This window comes from Phaethon aethereus (genome assembly GCF_964289735.1).
Source record: "Phaethon aethereus genome assembly, chromosome: 4".
Lineage (NCBI taxonomy): Eukaryota > Metazoa > Chordata > Aves > Phaethontiformes > Phaethontidae > Phaethon > Phaethon aethereus.
In genome coordinates, this window is record NC_138578.1 from 16,051,807 (window position 1) to 16,075,810 (window position 24,004).

The 24,004-nt window shown below is 41.9% G+C and overlaps 1 protein-coding gene across 1 annotated transcript in view; it reads right to left on the reverse strand.

Annotated features, from left to right (window-relative positions):
- Window positions 1–24,004, reverse strand: part of ZNF827 (zinc finger protein 827) — a gene marked incomplete at both ends in the record, with an annotated part of 103,678 nt that overhangs the window by 71,928 nt on the left and 7,746 nt on the right. Inside the window, one exon of the mRNA XM_081999258.1 lies at window positions 3,062–4,072. Within this exon, the coding sequence (XP_081855384.1) occupies window positions 3,062–4,072 (1,011 nt within the window). The remainder of the gene's footprint in view (window positions 1–3,061; window positions 4,073–24,004) is intronic.

The window sequence follows — 24,004 nt, forward strand, 5'->3', positions numbered from 1 at the left end:
GCATAAGAAAAAAACTCATGGGCTTCAGCTTTCCTGCATTTATATTGTTGGCTATTTTATGTCACACTGTGTCAATTAGTTGGAAAGAGTGACTCCAGTGAGGAGAGAATCAGCCAGTGCTTCCCAAAGATGCTTCAGGAACAAAACTGCAAGCATTACGGGCAAAAAGTTACACCAAACGAGCATTCAGTCAGTAAAAGAAGGGTCTCCCAGCCACACTCTTTCAAAAACGACATCAGAACTTTAACAGAGGTTCCAGGCTTCCTTTTCAATTTCATCCCAAACACATGAGCATTTTATAAAATTGGCAATATTAATAGATTGATAGAAAAGTTAGTTTGTGCCACTTTACTATAACCTATGCAAGTAATGATTAGGTCCACCAAACCTGACATGCAGTTTCAGAGATGACTATGCTGTGACAAGCCATCTTCTTGCCTGTAATAATTCTGAGCAAATAGCTCAACATGGTAGACAAAAGAGTAGGAGGCATGCTCTTGTTATTAACACAGTCCTCTTTAAATAGCCTCCATCTTTGCTGTTCCTTACTTGTTGACATCTAATTAATCTCACTGAGTATTGATCTCATAACCAAAGCTACGTGTTGCTGGTGGGTAAGTGAATCAAATTCGTAACAACAAAGCAAACTCACCAGTGCCTTTAACGTTCAAAGTATGAGAGGGGAAAAAAACACCTCTCAAGCTATGCCTACTGGGAAAAGGTGTCTCTCTCTGGGAACAAGACCAAAACCACCCAAGTCTCAGACACACACAAAAACAACATTATAAAATAAAATATTTTTTTGCTTTTAGTGCCATAAGGTTGTAGGGGCAAAAAGAATCAGGAATGTGCAACATTTATTTTCATGGCAAAGATACAGGCTTAGCTGCCCTACTCAACTTTTACAGAAGTGAAGTCTTCAAAGGTCACTAAACAGTGACCTCTTTTTGCAAGCTGCATTTCTCCATGGCTGAAGGAATCAAGTAGTACAGCTGTCCATAATCAACACCCAGATATGCTAACTACCAGCTTGTTTTTTATTTTCAGTCAGTTAATTATTTAGAAAGGAAAAATCTTACTGGCATATCAGAAAATGAACTTAAAGAACTTCTGTTATGAACACTGCACTATAAAGTTTGTTTGGATGCCAACTGGCATTGGTCCAGTGCCTATGAACTGAAAGGAAACACCCTTCCTCTTGGGACACTAGTCCCATATACTATAAAAAAATGAGTATTTGTTCCTCGGTTACCAAGGACCTGAGGCAGTCAGCCCCCATTGTTATCTTTTAGCAGCCCAGTGTGCTTGGGCCTTCAGCAAAGAGAATAGTTGCTAGGAATTTGCAGCATCAGAGCTAGTTTATAAAGTGCCAGGACTACCAGCACACTGCACACTGCTGGTGCAGAGCACTCCCCTAGTATAAGCCGCACAGACAAAACCCACAGTTTGCTGGTCAAACACAGAACCTGGATTTTGCTACCAGCATTTACTTTTCCCCAGTAAAAACTTCTGATGTGAACAACTTTTTCTGCAGCAGGAAATAAACTAATAACTTCCAATAAATTTTAATCTTACTCCTTTTCTATACATTGCTGCCTTTCTTATATGAATGCCAGTCTTCATGGTGAAAGTTACGTTACGTTAATGCCCACAGCCACACTGTTGAGTAGCCAGTGGGTGTACTCCTATTCCCACATGAAAGGACCTTTTCCCGGTTTAGCTTATGTTACTCCAAAAAGGACTTCATCTAAGCTAATGAAAACCTGAGGCTAGTCCCATGCCAAGAATAGTTTGCCATTTTAATTGCCTTGGCAAAACACACCAGCAAAGCATTTGTAGAACACATGTAGCTCAGACCAAAAAAATGGTACTAGATGCACCTCATGACATCCCTCCCCCTCCTCTTCCAAGGGAGGAGTAAGCATTGCTGTCAATCCAATAGCTTCTACACTGTGAGCTTTCAGCAAGAGCTGCACAAGGAAAGATCAGACCTCATAATATCAATAAACAAAAAGGCTAGGTCAGAAAGACCGCAGTGCAATTATACAATACCCATGTCAGGCTTCACATATGTACACTGGCTTGCTACACCTGTACAGTCAAGATAGTGTTCCTGATAAAACTCAGCCTGATAAAGCTCTAATATACTGAACCACTTTGTGCACCTCATGAAGATAGCTGATATGCTTCCTTCCCCTCTGCAGCAGAGCGCCACTCCAGGGAGAACACTGATGACACCTGAAGTTGTATGTTCTACCAGAAATACAAATCGATGATGTGAACTTTTTATAAAAAGAGATAAAAGAAACCTTATTTTTCCTTATTTTGAAGATGTATCATTTAAATTTCCCTGCATAGCTTGACCAGTTCTTGAAAGCTTTTGTTATCAAGACTGTTTCTTCTTATTGCCTATAAGACTGATTCCTTCACTGCTGACAGCTGGAACTGGTGGAGGGTAGTCAGAAGTGTAAAATGGTTCTTGTTGAGAAAATTAGAGAAATGCAATTTGCCTTTTTTTTTTTTTAAAACAACAAAGAATTGTAAAATATCAAACGGCTGCAAAAAATTTTAACGAAAAGTGGCAACATCATAATATACTCCGGTAAATTAGGACAGGGCAGTAAGTGATTATACAAAAGTCCATTTGTGATAGAGACAGCAGGAGGGAGAACTCTCCCTTGTCCAGTATTTCAAAAAGCACTAGTTTTGTACCTGCTCACTGATACCATGAGCTCTCTTACAGGGATTCTTTCATCTTCTCCATTAAATATTTTTTGTGGACTTATTCTGAACTTGGTAAGAGGAAAAAATACCATTGTATAGAATTAAAAGAAAAAAGTACTGAACTGTACACTCTGATCTTTCAAATCTGGAAACATTTGTGACAGTTTGGTCTTCAAGCGGTATTTCAAAAAAGCTTTTCTATTGTTTACCTAAACTACCTATTTCTTATTCTCATAATACGTGGACTCAGACCAAATCCAGACCAATTGCAGCGATGTTATAAAAGCCTATAGCAAAACCAATACATTCTACTTAGTGGCTCAAACTGTATCCATACCTGTACTAGTGGGTTTGGATGCTCTTCCCTTAGGGACTGGCAGTAACAATAATTCCAAAGACTGTGGTGGAGTTGCTTTCTCTTGCTTCATCTCTGAAAGCTGCAGGGGATCCTCAGCAACCAGTGATTTCTTCTTCTCAGCCAACAGCGTGCCTGCAGCCCTTGCAGCAACCTCCTTGAGAAGGGCAGCTGAAGAGGTCATGGAAGCCAGAGAAAGGAAAGAACTAGCTGGAGGCGGGTGCTCCTGCCCAGGAGTCATGCTTCTTTCACTCACTTTCTTAGATAAAGCTGCTAACGTGGAGCTGGCTGACTGAGAACTAAAAGGTGAGGAAAAGGATTCGAATCTTACAGTGTCTTCAGTCCTTGAAAGAGATTTGTCCTGTAGAACAGCATTGGCTGCAGCTTTCAGTTTCAGGATAGCTGAATCAGGGGACAAACCACAGGTGGTGGTTGAGTTTGGCAACCACTTACCTTGATTCCATATAAAGTGACTACTTGCATTGTATTGGTCACTTTGTTCCTGTTTCTCGGCAAGCTTTCTGGCAAGAACACTTAGCTGCTGGGCATGATGAGCAGGAGGAGAGAAGGAAAGATTTGAGCCAAGATTTACGGGGGACTCAACTCTGCCATTGACTGTAACAGCAGCATCCAGCTTGAGGGAACCAGCCTCCAGTAGCCGCCTCAGATTACTACTCAGTGGCTTATTTGGACCAGGAGGGTCTTCTTCACAGAGAGATGACACATCAGGAGAAAGGTGCTCTTTGCTCGGTAATGTATCTCTTAGTGCCCCATTTTCAATGGATCCCAGCTCCACTGTGTTGCTGCTAGGAGTTGCACTTCCCAAAGAAGTATCTGGAGAAGTGGACTGCTCTTGGATTCTGTCTTCAAGAGACAACTTAAAGTTCTCCTGGACTTCTCCATATGATGCTTCTGAAGGAGTTTCTGAAGAATTTCCAAACCAGCGTTCTTCTTCACTGAGTTCACCTTCCACTTCTTCCTGTCTGGTACCATCTGTGTGGAACCAAGAACAACAGCATTATTCCCACATCTGGAGTAAAATAACTTCTTAGCTTGAAGTATGCCTGGCCTCTGCATGACTCTCCTGAATAGTCACCTAACATCCCCCTAAAGTGCATGAGCTTGGCATCAGCCTGGATTGAGTGACCAGGAAAAAGTTTTTCAAAAATGACTAAGTCTTTCTTTGAAGACAAAATCATGACAAGCCTGTCATCTTTCAATCAGCATAGCTAAAACAGCAACAATACAAATATAAAATGTATATTCATATATTGCAAATATTTCATTATCAGTATAGTCTGTACATCCTGCAAAATATTATTAACTCTGTGGTATAAAGCAGCGATTTAACAGGTACAGAGATTACTGGATACTTGTGTCTTTGTACAGCTAGCACAGGCATGCCTTCAAAAGCAGATCAGGTGTGTATCTACTCGAAGTAGTTTCTTCCAGTGTCTTTAAATCTCAGCCCAATCCTGCAGTGACCCCTAAAGTAAAATAAAATTTGTACTGATAATACACAATTCTTTCCTGAATAGCTGAAATGACTAATACATGAATGAGTCAAAAGCTCTCATCTCTCCAACTATTTGGGAAAGGAGTATCATACACACAAAACTAATCTTCAGGGCTTTTTTCTTCATATAGACACTACTTGCTCGTCATTTGCTTGTCACTCTTCATTAATGTTAAAGTTTTAAACACCATCCTAAACTGAACTTAGTTTAGCTGAAAAGGGGGAAGAAAAAAAAGTGTTGGTCTCAAAGCAGTTAGTTACATTTTTTTCCTCTCTGGTCACCGCAACACATCTAGTCCCTCCCGAGACCTAACTGACAGAGTTTAAAGCACTGTGACCCTGGACTGCTCTTCCTCCTGACCTATTCAAAGTCATACAGACATGACCAAGACTTTTTTTGCAGTCTTGCTGACCAATCAGAACATAGTTAAGAACAGCAACAGTGCTAGAATTAAATTCATGTTATCTTCTCTTGGCAGATACCTCTCACATTTCTTGCTCTAGACTCCATGTCCCAAGCTACAAAAGAATCTTTGGAATCATACTACAGCAAAACTTAGATTTCATGTAACCCTCCACTGACATTCTGCAAATAAGCACACATGATACATACTGTATCTATGATCATGTATTATTCCCAGATTCCCTATTTAATTCCAGCAAATTACAAAACTTTGAGAGAAGCTAATGAATAAAAACTTAGATTTATATTATTGCTTTGATCCAATGAATTCAGGGAGGAAAACCCCAGCCAGATATATGATGAATGTAGACATACCAACATACACTCCGAAAGCAAAGATTTTTTTTTTTGTAATGTATACAGAATATGAGGAATAGTCTCTCACAGTAAGTCCCTTGGCTCAAAACCCTTTGGAAAAAAAAATTCACCAATGTTTTAAGAGCCCACAATAAAACCACTCAGTTACCTTAGATTCAAGCAGAAAAGGGCTAGAATGTTTCCGATAAAAAATGAACAAAAGCCAAGAAAAACTTACCTAAAATTATTTTGATATTATCCAAGTTAATATCACAGACACAGCAAGATTAACAATAACATGCACATTCAAATAAAGATAGATGCTAATCAGTTGAGCCAGCACTTACGAAGGTTAAAAGAGAACTGAATGTATTCCCTTTTCACCCTGTGAACATTAAAAAGTAACCTGAGGCATGTCTGTAGAGTTGAGTGCACTCAGACAAGAGATCCATCCACTCGCCCCAGGTGTAAGCAAGTTGCACTTCGCCTATTACTCTCTCTCTCTGTCTCTTCTCCCCATCCATAAATAGGGAGGGAGAATTGCATTTCCCTTCACTCAGTCATCCAAAAATTACAGTTTGTGAGATATTTAAGCATAAATGATTACAAGAGGAAGTGGGTTTACTGTTTCAGATAAATCTCCAGCTTACTAAACGCCCAAATTTCTCTGTTCCTTGATGTGTACCTCTATTTCTTAATGTTGATATGATTCCTAGTTGCAACCAGCCTTTAAAATAACAGTTAAGTAACACTGTTTTACAAATCTCTCAATCTTATTCATTCTACTTCCACTAGAAATTAATTACCCCTCCTCACCTGCACCAGTTTTTGCTCTAACCGTAAAAGCAATGTCCCGCATGTATTTTCACCACCTATCTCTCCTCTCTAAAGCTAACATCTCCGGGAACACTCACAGCAGCTGAGGAACATGACACTGGTATTTGAAGTTGATGGTAAGGATGGACGGAAAGGAACTACATCTGCTATGGCGTAGCTGCAATACCGCTTTCTTCGACAGTAACACAACTACACTATGCCGGGAACCAAAAAAAATAAGGCAGCAATAGCAGGAGAGATAGAAACAGGACATGGATTGTCTTGCTTTTCCCAGACATGCACATTCTCCATTAGTCTTGCCTATATGAAGAGCAGCTACCAACATTTCATTGATGGGCAGCAGCAGAAGAGCAGTACTGTTCCTTTAAAGGCTTGCTACCAAGTCCAGAATTTCCCTCCTCTTTGGGTAACGCAGTGAGAGCTCCCCCTCCTGTTGCTAATCTACCTATAACCAACCACTCAAATACTCTCAGATCTCCAAGCTGTCTCCATAACGAAGGGCAAATTTCCTTTGCAGCATCGCTATCCCAAGAACCAGATGGATTTTATTTCCACCAGTGCAGTTTCTTTCTCTACCCAGAAACCAGACCTCTAACTGCTGACACAGTTCTAATTCTCCTCTTCTCAGTAATTCCCTCAGTTGCTGCAGTATCAAGTCCACTGTATTTTAAGGCTGTAAGGTTAATGCTGAAAAAGCCAGCATCAGTGTCTTATCATGAGCTCAGTCAAGCCTCCTTTTAAACAGTAGTCAATTGGTTTAGAAGCATAATGGTAAAGCCTGGCAATTTCATTTCTAAGCCAAGTTGCCATTCAAGGCCTTCGGGGCAGGATTTTAATTCACATTGACTTGTGAGCCTGTGAGTTTTAACAAGCTTGAGAACTCCAGGAGAAATCAGCCCAATCCACCAACTTTCCTATGATTTCAAATTAAATAAAACCTTCCCTCAGAAGGTTCATGGGACACCCAGACCAAGTTTGTCTGAAACAGGAGTCAACCTCCATATGTCTGTCAAGAAACTTCAGACGTATTTCACATCTGTGGCAGAAGATCTGCACGACATGTTTTTCCCTTCTGTCACAACACAGCTAAGGAGCTCCAATGAGAAGTCCCTGAAAGCTAGGAATAGAACTGTAACACCACATTTAAATTTATTCTCTCCACCATAAACAGACCATAGTTTGTTATTACAGAATTACTTATGAACATTAAGCTACTGGCATTTCATTTCTATTGCAGCCTGAAATGCTAAACATGGGTAAGAAACAACATGGAAGTTACAAAGCAGGAAAAGGTAACTTCAGAGTTAGAGGCAAATTCTCACTGACTTCATTTGGAACAAGACCTGGCTGGGAATCTCACCAACTTTTACTGAGTAACCACTCATCAGATTGCCTCTTCTCAACATGATTCCAGAGTCAAGACCTGTCAGTGCTTTGCTTTCCTGATTTCCATGGCAGTTCTGGAAGAACTGCTTCCCAAACCAAACCTGCAGAGGCTAGTGGAAGTTACAGGTGTCCTGCATGCTTTGGGACTAACCCATCAGACAGCACCCAGGAGCCTCACACAAGTACTTCCCACTCCTGTCGGCGATGACAAAAGGCACCCAAGTACTGTTGGGCAACTGCTGCCACTGATGTAGCCCAATATCAAACAATCTCTGGCAAAGCCACGAATGTGTGCAGAGCACTGTTTGAAGAAGTGCCAGTTCCCCTCGCTCATCCACTCATCTGCTTGTTTTCAAATACAGAGAAGTTCTGTTTCCTCTTCAGGAGATCAGTTTGACAGACAAGTCTTATTGATCCCAAAGTATCTTATTTCACTTTGTGAGCATCTGCCCTTTACTTAGAGTGGCGAATAGAATTTGACCCTGATATCAATAGAAATGTACATATTAACTTGCCCAAACTACTTATAGCTGAAAACTGAAAAAGACAAACATACTTGTTGATTTATATACTGAGCCACCCAATATCAAATGCTGGAAACTTTAACTGTACCAAACATAATGTATGCATGCCATTCCTGAAAGTGACAAGTGTCAGATTATCCACAGTTCCACTTTGTAGGACTTGGTGTGGAAAAATATGAATGTAGATCTAGAAACAGCCTGTGCAGCACACAGAAAAAGGAAGAGTCTCCAAGTTGTGTCACTGAGCGACAGGTATGGGTGAAAACATGATCAAAAGAACACCATTTGGACCACCAGAGATGATCCGAGAAGAGGCTACAGCTAAGGAACCCACCTCAAAGAGGCTGAATTTTCATGCCAAGAGGGACAAAATTTCACTTTAATCATTCAGTGCAATGAGTAAATTACAGAACTTCAATACAGGATTAGTATTGCAAATCCACATGCTACAGTGATATGAAACATATGGAAACTGTAATTATGGGATTACAGAATTAAAATTAAAACAAATACAAAAGTAGGTAGAAGTCAAATAATTTCAAAGCAATGTGCACAGGAAAATTGCTGATGAGAAATTAGGTAAGATTGCCCTAACTTCAGCAATTACATTTCAATAAAAATCTGGGAATCTACAGAATCAGGATTTAAAGGGATAGGAGAGCCAAACTTCATTTTTATTATCTTGATATCAAGTATCTTGATCTATATAAGGATTTCAGATATGATCATTCAAGATTGTGTCACTCTAAATAAAGTTATAATTGCATTTGTTGGCTATTTGGCACCCAGGTCATCTTCCTAATTTGTTGCCCCAACAGCTTATCTTACTCCATCTCCAATGCCTATCATAAACCATTCTCTGTATTATCTTGTACTAAAGACCATACCTAGGCCTACTAAAAGAGCTAGGATTAAGCAGTAGGTTTACACTAGGGAACTGAGGAGCTCTGCAAAGATACCTAAAGAATTTAAAAGGAGGCATTGAACTTAAATGAAGCAGTAAGCTACCCATAAGGAGTTCTAAGGAAACACCGACTGAGCAATCAGTTTAAGGCCAAGTAAACAGGCAGATACATCAAAAACAAGGCAGAGACAACACCTGAGCAACCTAGAACTTAGCCTCGAATGACATTTATCAAGAACAGCAAGAAAAGGAGAGTAAAGCAGCAGCTGACAACCGAGAAGGTATGTACAGCTGTAAAGGCATTTAACTAGTCATGGACAAGGAAGAGGTGAGACTGATAGTAAACTGGTGTGCTCATATTTGGCCTCCAGGACAGCTTCCCATGTCCTACTCCCTCCTGTCTGCTTTCTTAGAACCCTCAAAGGAAGATCAGGGATCAGGCCACAGGCCAAAATTCGCTCTTCTGGCAGTCCATTTCAGAATACCCTCTCTTTACCCATGCTGCAACCCAGGTCCCATTATATCCAAGTAAGAGGAGTTTCCCCATCACATGATGGCGGCATGTTCAAGAGGAGAAACACAGGCCCACAAGGTCTCCACCTTAGCTCTGCAATAGTCAGCCAACTTACACCCTTTAGAATGGGAACACAGAAGGATGCTCACTTCCTTCAGCCAAACTCGGTAACTACCACTGGCACAAAAGCCTTGAGATTTGCCAGAGACTGGTTGGTAGCCACCCTGGGCAGAACAGTTTTAGTGGAACATGGAAAGCAGAAGCCATACTGGAGAAGCTCCAGGATTAGGGGAGAGGAACTTGAAGTCCTAACTGCAAGCGGTACACAGAGAACTATCAGCCACAAAGCATCACATGAGAATTTAGTGCAGACCAGTTAATACAGAGGAGAAAAGAAGGAAAGAGCTAAGGGCCGACTACACTAGATACCTTTAGCTAAACTATGTACGCTGTGTAAGTACATCATTTTAGCAGTAGTAAAACATAATTACAAGAGAGTGCTTGCTAATAGCACATGGTCTCTAGGTATCAGCTTCACATAAGCTCTTTCTGATTTCACAACCAGGTACGACAGAAAGCAGCATGCAGAGGCCTAAAAACGGCAGTCATATCTAGGAAGTCTATTCTGTGGCATCCTGTATAAATTGCTCAGTTCTAGCTGCCTACAAACTACCCTTTTTGTATTCAGGCTGGTTTTTAAGCACTTCAAATAAAAAAAAATGAGAATGTCATTCCTTTGGGCTGAACAACCTTTGTGGGCTCACAGACCCACCAGACCATGTGGATGTGCGTGCTGTAGGACCACCTCAGAGAAGCTGGGCACACTATGCACCGACACTCCACAGGCTCCACCTCTAAAAAGCACTTACAGCCACATCTGATTAGACTATATATATCCAGAGCAGCAGCTATGTTGTTTTTCCCACAGGGATGCTTGCAAGAAAATCATGATTTTAATAAAGACACAAAGGCCTGCCTTAACTCCTTTTATTGTATCAACTGCAGCAAATAAAACTTAAAAGTCACAGTTACATAAACGGTCATGTGCTAGAGCGCCCTCGGTCGCCCCTGCTCCCTTCATGATTTCTGTGACCTGTAATAGGTAAGCAGCACAGGAAGTCACTGTCCTCTTTCAATGGAATTTCTGGCTTGCCCACTTATCAATGGGATGATTATTCAACTCTTGACCTCATCACAAAATGGTTTAGCAGTATTGCTGGTGCTTGAACCAAATTTCTCTACTGCAGGCTGACCTAGAGAGAGCAGCACAGCTGCAAGAAGGAACTGCCAAAAAGCCATAGCTCTTCTGTTCTGTCCTTCTCCCCTGTGTTCAAGATGTGTGAAAATACTCACACAATTAGACAGGAAAAGAAGCCCTAGGTAGGGCTCTCTATTTCATCTCCACATCTTCTAAAATAATGATTTTTCCTAACTGGAGGGAATGAGGAGAGGGGAAAAGAAAGCCACAGCTTTTAAAGACAAGGCATATATCCTCTACTTTCATTCCTAACTTAAAGTGACTTTGAAAAAATCCACTTACAAGAAAACCCCAGACTATTCACCTAGCAATTTCTCTCGTACTGTTCTTTTTTAAAAAGGTCTCCAAGATGAACAGGATTAGAGAACGTTAATTACCTTTCAGTAACTGGAACTCTTCAAGATGCTTGCCCACATGCACAAACAACTGTGAATGTGCAGAAGTATCATACATTCAGGTTTGTCAACTGCTAGACAACCACAGATGGTCTCAAAATGCATGTACAGCACCTCAGTTTCTTCTCAAAGACAGAATCCAGGTGTGAGGGACTATTCCAAGGAAGAAGGGAAGCAGGATGGATTACTGAAAAAGCTTGTCACAGACAACACAAAACTGCCTTTATTTCCTTTCCCTCAAAGGAGAAGAATTTTGTGGTAGATTGGAAACAGAATCACAGAATCACTAAGGTTGGAAAGGACCTTCAAGATCATCAAGTCCAACCATTAACCCAACACCACCGCACCCCCTAAACCATGTCCCGAAGCGCCACATCTACACATTTTTTGACTACTTCCAGAGATGATGACTCCACCACCTCCCTGGGGCAGCCTGTTCCAATGCTTGACCACTCGGTGAAGAAATTTTTCCAATCTAAACCTCCCCTGGCACAACTTGACGCTGTTTCCTCTTGTCCTATCACTAGTTAGTTGGGAGAAGAGACCAACAGCCACGTTGCCGCAACCCCCTTTCAGGCAGTTGTAGAGAGCGAGAAGGTCTCCCCTCAGCCTCCTCTTCTCCAGACTGAACAATCCCAGTTCCCTCAGCTGCTCCTCATAAGACTTGTGCTCCAGACCCCTCACCAGCTTCAGTTGTCCTTCTTTGGACATGCTTGACCACCTCAACATCCTTCTTGCAGTAAGGGACCCAAAACTGAACACAGTACTCAAGGTGCGGCCTCACCAGTGCCGAGTACAGGGGCACGATCACTTCCCTACTCCTGCTGGCCACACTTTCTGATACAGGCCAGGATGCTGTTGGCCTTCTTGGACACCTGGGCACACTGTTGGCTCATATTCAGCCAGCTGTCAACCAGCACCCCCAGGTCCTTTTCCGCTGGGCAGCTCTCCAGCCACTCCTCCCCAAGCCTGTAGCGTTGCATGGGGTTGTTGTGACCCAAGAGCAGGACCTGTCACTTGGCCTTATTAAACCTCATACAACTGACCTCTGCCCATCGATCCAGCCTGTCCAGATCCCTCTGCAGAGCCCTCCTACCCTCCAGCAGATCAACATTCCCACCCAACTTGGTGTCATCCACAAACTTACTGAGGGAGCACTCGATCCCCTCATCCAGGTCATCGATAAAGATATTGAACAAGACCTGTCCCCGAACCGAGCCCTGGGGAACACTGCTTGTGACCGGCCGCCAGCCAGATTTAACGCTATTCACCACAACTCTCTGAGCTCGGCCATTGAGCTAGTTCTTTACCCAGCGAAGAGTAAACCTGTCTAAGCCACAAGCTGCCAGTTTCTCCAGGAGAATGCTGTGGGAGATGCTGTCAAAGGCTTTACTAAAGTCCAGGCAGACAACATCCACAGCCTTTCCTTCATCCGCTAGGCAGGTCACCTGGTCATAGAAGGAAACCAGGTTGGTCAAGCAGGACCTGCCTTTCATGAACCCATGCTGGCTGGGCCTGATCCCTTGGTTGTCCTTCACATGCCCTGTGAGCACCCTTAAGATGAACCACTCCATGAGCTTCCCCGGTACAGAGGCCAGGCTGACAGGCCTGTAGTTCCCAGGATCCTCCTTCCGGCCTTTCTTGTAGATGGGTGTCACATTGGCAAGCCTCCAGTCGTCCGGGACCCCCCCTGTTAACGAGGGCTGGTGATAAATGATGGAGAGTGGCTTGGCAAGCTCCTCCGCCAGCTCTCTCAGTACTCTTGGGTGGATCCCATCAGGCCCCATAGACTTGTGGGTGTCCAGGTGGCTGAACAGGTCCTTAACTGTTTCCTGCTGGATTATGAGGAGCTTATTGTGCTCTCCACCCCCGTCTTCCAGCTCAGGGGGCTGAATACCCTGCGAATAGCTGGACTGGCTATTAAAGACTGAGGCAAAGAAGGCATTAAGTACCTCAGCCTTGTCTTCATCCTTGGTGACAAAGTTCCCTGCCATATCCAGTAAGGGATGGAGATTCTCCTTGCCTCTCTTTTTGTTGTTAATATATTTGTAGAAGCATTTTTTACGCTTTTTAAATTTTTTTTTAATTTTTTTTTTTTTTATTTTTAAGCATTTTTACATCCCTTACAACTGTGGCCAGATTGAGTTCTAGCTGGGCTTTTGCCTAATTTTGTCTCTGCTTGACCTAACAAGATCCTTGTACTCTTTGTGAGTTGCCTTACCCTTCTTTTAGAGGTGATAAACTCTCCTCTTTTCCCTGAGTCCCAGCAAAATCTCCCTGTTCAGCCAGGCTGGTCGTCTTCCCCGCCAGCTCTTCTTACGGCATGTGGGGACCGTCTGCTCCTGCACCTTTAAGATTTCCTTCTTGAAGACTGTCCAGCCTTCCTGGACTCTTCTGCCCTTCAGGACCATCTCCCAAGGGACTCTCTCAACCAGTGACCTGCGTCTGCCCTCCAGAAATCCATGGTAGCAGTTTTGCTACCCTCTCCTTACTTCACTCACAACTGAGAATTCTATCATGTCGTGGTCGCTAAGCCCAAGATGGCCTCCGACCATCACATCTCCCACCAGTCCTTCTCTGTTTGTAAACAGCAGGTCAAGCAAGGCACCTCCCCTGGTAGGCTCACTTACCAGCTGTGTCAGGAAGTTATCCTCCACACACTCCAGGAATCTCCTAGACTGTTTCCTCTCTGCTGTGTTGTACTTCCAGCAGATGTCCAGTAGATTGAAGTCCCCTACAAGAACAAGGGCCAGCGATTGCGAGACTTCTGCCAGTCGCTTATAGAATGTTTCATCTGCCTCTTCATCCCGGTTAGGTGGTCTGTAACTCCCAGCAGGATATCTGCCTCGTTGACCTTCCTCATCCTTACCCATAAGCACTCGACTTGGTCTTCACAATTGTTGATTTCTATACAATCAAAACTCTCCCTAACATACAGAGCCACCCCACCGCCTCTCCTTCCTTGCCTATCCCTTTGGAAGAGCTTATAGCCATCCATTGCAGCACTCCAGTCATGAGAAGCATCCCACCATGTTTTTGTGATGGCAACTACATTATAGCTGTCTTGCTGCACAATGGCTTCCAGCTCCTCCTGTTTGGTGCCCATGCTGTGTGCATTGGTGTAGATGCACTTGAGCTGGGCTATCGATTTCACTCCCAGTGAAATGGAGACAGTGGCCTTTTATTTTCAGCCACGAGACCCAGCATAAGTGTGTCAAGTGGGTTTTATGAGCTGCCAAAAAGATCCTTCTCTTTCTAGCAAAGTATCCATGGAAGAGGACAGAAATACATGGTTTCTCCTGAGGTGAGGTGTCACTACTTGATGAAAGTTCTCAGGGCTCTTGATAGACCACAAGATAGGACCTTATAATGACAAGGCTGATCTCCCCCAAAACAAGTTCTTTAAAAGATAACTCCTAGTATGATGGACTTTTGACATCTTGCCTCCAAGACAGATTAACTATTCTTCTGTTCTAGGCAAAAAGTTACAGTTAGTAGCTGTGGGATCAGCATTTGAGGAGTGTTGCTTCCATTGGGATTCAAGAGATTTTAAGCAGCACATGAACAGGCATTGCCTTAGAGTGCACTTAGAAGATGCTGTTAAGGTGACAAAAGCTGAAGACCAACAGAAGTGGTTGTCCTGTGCCCACCCCTTACATTTGCTCTGTTGTTTGTTTGTCTGCTTGGTGAGCCAAATTCAACTCACTAATCTGGCAGAAAACTACTCACTCTGCCAAGAAATCAGAACAAAACTGATGCAAAAGAGGCAGGAGAAGGAGTCAACAATCTCCGCCACCTATCTCCTGAGGTCTTTTGGGGTGCAAAGCATATCACGTCTTGTCAATGAAAACCACCAGAGGATTCTCCCTCCCATCTCAAACCTCAACAACATACTACACCTCTCAGGGAAGAGCTGGCCTGTGCAGTCAGGATGGCCACAGCAGCCCGTATCATGTAGGCTGGGACATCTGCAGCTGGGTTGGCCACCATGGCCTCTTCTGATACTGATTAAAAAAGCCCTCTTCTCTAGAATTGGTTGGCAGCATCTTCCTGGGAGAAGAAATGTCTAAAGACCCCAAATAATATCTTAACAGTGAGGCCCAGTAGTCAGCAACCCTGAAAAGTGGGTTGTCTTATAGTGTAATATATATGTAACATTGTTATGCATATATGTACCTATACATAGTATATGTGTATAATAATATATGTATAATATTTGTCTCACTACAATTTAGAATTGCTTTGTTCTAGCTGGATTTTGCCATTATGTGAGGCTCAGTGAGCTGAAGTACTTGAGGTGCGTGCATGAAACAGAACAGAACACACATGGCCTTAGAGGAAGGGAGTATTTTTGAAGACCATTTCTCAAGTCGTATGCTACAAAAGAGCATCCTACATGAAAAGCTTTCATCAGCTGACTTGACCAATACTTAGAACTCTTGGAGAGAAGGTAGACAAAGACAGTTGATTTTTATGATTGAGGTTTTCAGAAGAAACAAATATTTCTGAAGTTAGCTTATGCTGCAAAGGCTGGCTAGTAGCCCCAAGACAGATTCATAAAGCACATGAAGCATCAGTATAGCAATATATAGCAATAGAAGACCATGTTCCTTACAAAACGTATTTTATGGTACCAATGTTCTTCTTGTAACACTTTTATGGAGACTGAGCAAAATATCACAGCCAGCCTTATTGAAAGGTTCTTCTGCAGGCCCTCATGAACATCCTATAATAACCTATAGTCAAGTTTGGGCACACCTTTCATAAAGCACAAGGTAGTGATCAGACTGATTTATACACTAAAGGAATATGGCTAAGTGAAAACCTGAAGTCTGTACATTAACATATCAAAGGAATACACCTCTTTTGCCTGATGAAAACACAGAATATGATAAACCGTTTGCTATAAAACCAACCACTTTTTTAGGCAGCAGCTTCCGAGCTAGATTCAAGTCCCTTATCAGGAATTTCAGGCTTTCCCGGGTCTTTTAAAACCAGCTATGATATCAGATTAAGACTCTGACAGTGTATTATAAATTTGAGGACAAACTAAATATGCAGGAGATTATTCCCGCATCTCTATTTGAAATGGGAATCAGCTTTAAAAATCTTTGATGGTTCAAGTGGTCCACGTGCAATTCTCCAGAGAGATTCCCTGCACCTGGAGTGGTAGTGTATCATTCACATCAGCGCACATTTACCATTGTGGGCTCACTTATATGTTAAGTTCAGTACAGCGATTAGAAATTCCACCTTTTCTTAGTTATAAGGAAGTTTAAAAACTCCTGTAAATTATTTCTAGTTAGCCAAAATTCACTTTGCTTGTCCATTTGTTTTGCAAGAGGCTGCTGCGGTGAGAAAGTAGCAAATACCAAAAAGTAATAGGGATGCTGACACTTCCAAAATAAGAAGAATTAAACATTATTCTCAAGACTTCTATTATCCTTAGCATATAGAGTCAAGACCTATCGTCTCAGCCTACTTCCTAAAGGAGGGGAAATATTTTAAGATTTCCTACCATGTGCCTTCATATAGAAATGAAACCCTAAAAAATTCTAGCAAACAATTTGGAAAAGCTGGCTACAACCAGAAAGTCTCTAAATGAGGAACCTAGTTTCCATTCTAGATCAAATTATTGTCAGAGATAATCACATGAATGCCAAATGGTCAGTATAGGAATCCATAATGTTTTAAAGCCATCCTTAAATGACAATTAACTCCATGAATGAGAAGAGATTTTATTCCTTTGGCAGGTCATTAATGAAATCTTCTCTGAAAGGTTGCTTACAGAACACAGAATTAGTGTCTGTATTAGGAAATTCCAAGCAGAAACACAAAACTGCCTATCTTAAACACAGTCCATTTACAAACCAGAGGCTCAGTTACTCATTTCCAAATGGCTACTTGCTTTGCAGTAGTTCGATTCCAGGTCATAGTCTTCTATTGTATGTTTGAGGTAGAAGACATCAAAATACAGATTTTTTTTTTTTTTTTCTGACGAGATCTCAGGCTGCAATTATCCCTGACTACAAAAGAAAGAGACATAGAAGGAAGGAAAACCATAGTCAGACTAGACAATCACTATGAGCTCAAGCAGTGAAATAACACTCTCAATCTATCATCACATGTTCTGTTTAGGTGTTATGGAAGACAAGATCCATTCACTTGGACAATTCTGCTTGAGAAAATGGAAAGATCACACTATGTTATTAAGATATCTAAAAGAAAAAAGCAGAATAGCAACCTCAGTTCTTTAAACTTTTCATCCCTTAAAATGTAATGGATTTCAAGAAAGGAGGTGGGCACATGGGAGTGATCATGGAACTAGACAAAAACTTGACCTATGACTTGGAATAAAAGGCTCAGAAATAAGGGAAATTTATTCCTTTTCAGAAAGGTATGCCTCTGCCTTGAACAGCTCAGGTAAGACCAGCAGAATTTCTTTCTGCATACCTTACAATGCTTTTTGGTGCTGTGATGATCAGTCTCCAAGACAAAGACTAAGCACAAGACGTGGTTTAGAGAATCTATCTGCTGACTGGATGGCTCAAGGCATTTTACAGTGATTTTATTCTTCTTGGCTGTCAGTGGTATCCACAAGGCTTTGGCAAACAGCAGAAGAAAATTGGGAGAAGCACCTTTAACGGTGCTTTTATGTAGCGAGAACTTCCCAAGAAAAGAAGCCTCCATAGCAAAAGTGAAGGCATTAAGCATGAATAGTACAGTTTCTTCTACCACATTTTGTATGATCTGGGTGCAAAAAGGCTTTGCTTTCTAATCTTCATTTAACTTGGTAGCAAATAAAATTGGTGGTCCACTCTGTTTTGAATACCTGTATTCCCTGGTTTTGAGCTACATCTACAAACTGCCTGCTCTTACTCAGTGCCTTTGATCAGCTAAGAAGGCATCTTAATTAAGGCCTGCGCCTGACCTGCCACCTCCCCAGAACCAGCTGCAATGATAGCTGTATCAACTCTTTACTGTGACAAAATGCATCTTCATTGCCTGAAATGCACTGCAAGCCTCAGCACAATCACAACCCCAACAGTACAAAGTAGGCACAAGAATCCTCACATGTTCCTCACAATTTACAGCAGCCAAGAATAAAATGATCTGTTTATGCTACACATTATTGTAACACTGATTTACCCTCAATACTTGCAACTCATTTTAGTGTGGCTAGTCAGTTAAAACTGACAGGGTCACCACAGCAACATGATTTTAGTCACCCGTACAGTTGGAAAGGAAGCAGATGAGAAGTTGCAAGAGTCAATTCGGCTGGCAGAAGGGGCTGACTAAAGTGAGCAAAGTGTTCAAACATGCCACTTTGTTGCATACAAGCAATTTGCAATGAAAATAAATAACTCCCTGATCACAATTGCAATTTAGCATTATGGCCTGGGAATGACCATAAGTTTACAAAAAGTTCTCACATTACCTGAAAGACTAAAATTGATCTAAAAGCTCCAGGAAAAAGACACAAATCACCTATGCTCCAAGCTGTGCTGTGCAGGGCAATTCCAAACTTTCCTATGGGACAAACCATTGACCAAAAGGCTAATTGAGGCACCAAAACCACACTGGCTGATTACCTGCTCCTTCACCCATTCATTTCAAGGAGTTGCCCTCATGTGTTGTACACACCATATAGGATCATGCCCTTAAGCAATCCAGAGTAAATTTACCATAGCTACCATGATGTATCAGAAAAAATTGTCTGCTAAGGTTGATAAACCGGTCAATTACCTGCTTCCTTGACTTTTATTCTTGAGTAAATGTTTTCATCCTTACATTACCAGCACCAGTACCTACGAGAAGATGATCTGTACATTGCCAAAACCAACTATTTAGATTACTAGCAAATCCTTAATTGCTATAAACAAGATTACAAGAGGCATTATTTTAAAAAGGTCTATATACACCAAAACGGTATCTCCAGAAAATAAAGCTCCCTTGCTGTCATCATTATTTGAGGCCTCTGTCTCCACATTTACTCTTGCTCTGTGCATGACCCTCAGTGCCCTCTCAGCCCACCTGAACGCCACAGCAAGAGCTGATAGCCCCTGCATAGCTGTGCGTATACACAAAATTCCCAGTTGCCCCTCAGCTCCTCCTGTGAAGTTCAAACCATCTTCCTCCCCAAGCCACACACTCCCTGCACCCCTGTAAAATACGAAAAAATCATTAACATACAGAGGAAGGCAAAAGACAAGCAAATACTACTGAAGCACTGCAGTTTCCTGACTTCACATTCAAGACAGAGATGCTTTAGTGCCCCTGGTGGGAATCTAAAGAACAATCCAGTCCTCACAGGTGCCAGGAGAGCATGGGAAAACCCCAGAAGGCCACCACCCTTGCCAGTGAGCTCATTGGGGCTCAAAATGGAATACTAAATTTACAGCAAGGCAGATGCACATGATCTCACGTAAAATTCCCCTTTCCATACTTCCTTTCTCACTGGTAATACCAAGAGATTTCCAGAAAAGGAGAACAAAAAATACCTGACTACTGACACAGAAGCTGAAACCAAAAGGATAATGACTGATCATCCTTCTTCCTCTACACATAGAAGTCATTAAATACAAAGGACTGTGCAATAGATCTGGTTTCTGGTTTTGCATCTCTTCACAGGCATAGTCAAATTTTGGAACGGAAAAGTGGAGAACTCCCACCACGGTTTGTACAGGGACAGACTAATGTAAGTCCAGCATAGCTTCAATACTTAAGGAAAGCTCTTCAGGTTTCAGCAGCACTGTAAAAACATACAGCAGCATCCAGAACATATCTAGTCATTTCAAGGAGCATGTTTTCCATCTTTTTCCCCACTTCCCTCTGTTCCTCTGAGGAACAATTGCTCTACAGATGCACAGCCTCAACTATTGTTACCTCAGTTTCCTTAAGAAACTGCAAAAGTGCATCTTTCCTACAGGACATCTGATTAGAATACAGGCACTCTCAGGCTGAAACTATCTTTTTCTTGGGTCACAAGCGCCTGGGACAGCAGGCTGACTCCCTGGCTTGTACTCCTACACAAAAACAAGGGAGAAGGGAACAATATTTCCTCATCTCTCTCATGCACAAGGTAATCCTTGAGAGCACTTTCTGACAGAAGACCAGGAGACACTCAGCTGAAAGAGTCATCATAAGTCCTACAGAAGAACATGGTGTTTCTGAACTGCTTTCTCCATGACTACCGACTCTAATTTCCCAAGCCAGGCCAACAATGTTGGGGATAATACAAATGGCAACCTTCACTTTTCCTCTTCTCTCCAATGGATTAAAGGCATGCTGTGTCTTCTCTTGAACCATTTCCAAATAACTCCTCATTCTATTAACTACTGAAACTGCCAGTAGTCTTCAGGGAGTGACACTGATAAAGTAGTGATATTACTAAAATGAAAAATGGATATTTTTCTACTTTCCTAACCAATCTTCTCCAGCTGGTCTAGAAAACTTGCCATAAATATTGAATGTCAAAAGGTGAAAAAAGAGAAGAATTACCAGTGATAAAAGCAGTGATTATAACACAAGTGGTTTTGGAGAAAGAGAAAAAGGAAGGAAACTAGTCCTCAGTGTAGTAGTGCCACACAAGGACTAAAGCTGAAGGAAAAAAAAAAGCAAGCTGTCTGTGAAGCTCTCCCAATAGGTGTGAAGAATCTCTGAAGAGCACTTCCTGTTGAACCACAGGAAAAAAAGAAAAAACAAGAGCTCACAAAAGCTGGAAATTTCATGTCTGTAAACTGTCCTGCTGAGCCTCCAGACATCCCCATAAACATCATACAACCCCAACAGCTCTGTCACTGCAGTCTAGAACTCTTGGAACCAAAAACTGTTCCAAGGAACATAGTTATAACTTAGAGCACCAGTAAAACAGCAAGAGAAAAACTCTCACTTGCTAAAGGGAGGTTTTCATCTCCTGAGCACAAAGTTAACCCAGCTGGCTTCTAAGGAAAGAAGAAGAATACAGCCTCTATCTCTCTGTGTCTTTATTGCTGCAGAAGGCAGGCTGGCTGCTCTTCCTACAAAGGACATACTGGAGTTTGAAAAAACTGTCAAAGAAGTGGTTGCATTTGCCTGTCTTGATGATATGATGTACATTCTGACCCATGCTTACTTTAACTTTTTGGTCAGCTCATTATTTCCTTCTCTGAGCATGAGTAAGACATCCCAACTTCCCAACGGCTCCAGTGGCATTCTGGCAAAAGCAATTCATTCCACTCGATTGGGAAGAATCGCTACCGCTACATATTCAATAATCCAGACACTTCACTTCTGTTTACACATAGGGCTAGGTTCTCTCCTGTGACATGTGAGTATTTGGCAAAGGAGGAACACAGCATGAGCCTTTACAGTGCTTTGATTCTCCCTTGTGTTTTCTAACCTAGACTCAGCCTGGAGACTGGCTTATCAACAGCAGCTGGAAATGGCTGTTAACTAGCAATAAGCAGATGTGAGTGTGTTCCAGTTGTGGCTTCATCTCTGATTCACAGCCTCTTCTAAGTTGCAGTGATACGAAGATACATGTAACAAGAGTGTTATTTCTCTCCTAGGAACACCCCTATGCAATGAGAATCCCCATCTGGGAAGGCCAAGGCAACTTCCATAACATTTACATCACCCTAGTAGCACAAGGGATATCAGAAAGCTGGCCCATTGCTGATAATAAACATTTTAAAATAATGTTAAGTGGAACTCAGTGAAGTCATCTTAAATTATTCTAAATATTGAAGTTGGAAAGGTAGTGACAGCAAATACTGTGAACTTTCTTTCCTGTTTATTAAAATACAGAAAGAGAAAACCCCACACTAACCACTCAAAACACTGACTCCTAGAAAAAGACTTTTAAAATATATGGAACTGTTGCTTTAGAACACATTTATGAAGATTGTTCTAATGATCAATAAAGTAAAAGAAACAACAAAATCAGCCAGAAATCCCTATCTCACCTTAATATGGAGGCTGCAATAAACAAAACATGGGAAGCCTCAGATCAAGCTGCTACACTGCCTTTAATTATCCCTAATGTGTTTACAACCTCTATCAAGGAGTCAAAAAGTGAAGGCAGGAGCTCAAAAACCGTATGTATCGCAATATTCAACCATAGCAAGTGACATCACACCAGCGTACCTGCTTTAACAAAGATCTCCTTTGTTTTTGACTAGTTTCTATTTATTTTTGCTATATGCAGCTTCTTCTGCTCTATTTTTGGTAAATAATGTGCTCCTGATTTACCATTTTACTCTGCCCCATTACTCACCTGAGGTGCTTTATGCACATTAGCTTTCCATCTGGTTCAGAAACAAAAGGTTTAGGTTTCAGATACTGAAATTATTCCTTCCTGTAAGTGTCACAGGAATCTAGTTCCCTATAATTTTTTTCCTCTCTCCCAAAGTCAGATTAAAACGTGGCAAATTATATTCTCTGTGTTTCCAATTCCTCCCACAAAGATGATATTATGGTAACGTATCTAAGGGAAGCTTCAAGAAGTGTTTGTTTTGTCGTGCTGTGTTTGCTAGCAAAGACAGCTGCTTTCTCTGTCCCTGAGAGGATTGCTTGGGGTTAACAAGCAAAGCCAAATAAGAGAGGATTAGGAAGCTACTCGTAGTGGTAGGCGAACATACAGAAACAGACCTTTCCATGTGGAATAGGCTCTCCTCACTCCTAGACACACTGTTTAAGACACTGCCTCAGCATTCAACCTTAAGAAAAGTCAGAGGTCACAAAATTAATGTGCAAGCACTGAATAAAAAGTGGACATTCCTCAAACCTTATGTTATTAAAGAGACTGAGGATCCTGTGCCAAGCTCCTGGTACAAGAAATTAGTGCTGTGACTACTTAGGGCACAGACACAGCATAAATGGCTGCAACCCATTTCTACATTCTACCTAAAAATTCACCTAAAATTCAGATGCAGAGGAATAGCTAGAAGCAAAGGGTAAATTTCATGTTCATGTGCATCCCATTGCTGGCTTTTATGCTGAACAAACAAACAAGTGTGCCAATGGCAGTGGGACTGGATTTTATTTTTTTCACAGTGCATTTCTTGGCCGAAAACTCTGTGGGCTTTACCAACACTTTTTATGCAGGCCAGTAAATGCTTTCAAAGACAAAAACTCCGATTCTCACAAGAGTATGTCTATACTAAGTAACGCAGTGCTATGTAGTGATATCTGCGCCAGCTTGAGTATACCCACAAGTATTATAGCTGAATTAACCGGGGTAGACTGCTGTGATAACTGCCTCCTGTACACAAGGTAGCATATTTAGAGCTTGCTTTGTTATGTCAATGTGGCACAGCACTGTGCAGCAAGACAATATAAACAATTATGGTGAAGTCTATTTAGACCTTATGGGCAATGTAAAAGTACCTCAAGGTGGGCAGAAGAGCCCCCTTCAGAGTTATTCACTGTGCAAAGAACTCCCTTTAGCAACACAGAATAGACAAAAGGATTATGTCAGCCCTTCCTTTCCAGAGCAAGGAGCAGGGTGACAGCCTAGGGGCAGCAGAAATTAGAGCAGCTCTAGGCTGTTATGCTTACACTGGTGCCTGAGAAGGGCTCAAAGCGCTAGAAATACAGAGGGAGGTAAGGGGAAGTTCTGCTCCAAACACAGATAAATAAATGGGTCCTCAGTCACTAGTTGCCAGATCTAGATTTCGCATAGTGGTCTATAAGGGGAAAGACTGGCTGTGCTTCAGGAAAGCAAGCAAACACGAACAGCTACACCACCAGCTGCTATCTACACCCACTGGCCTACCACCCTCTCTGTTCCTTACCTACTTTTCACTGCTTGATCACTTAGGTGTGGTAGACCTGTTCTTATTTTAATGT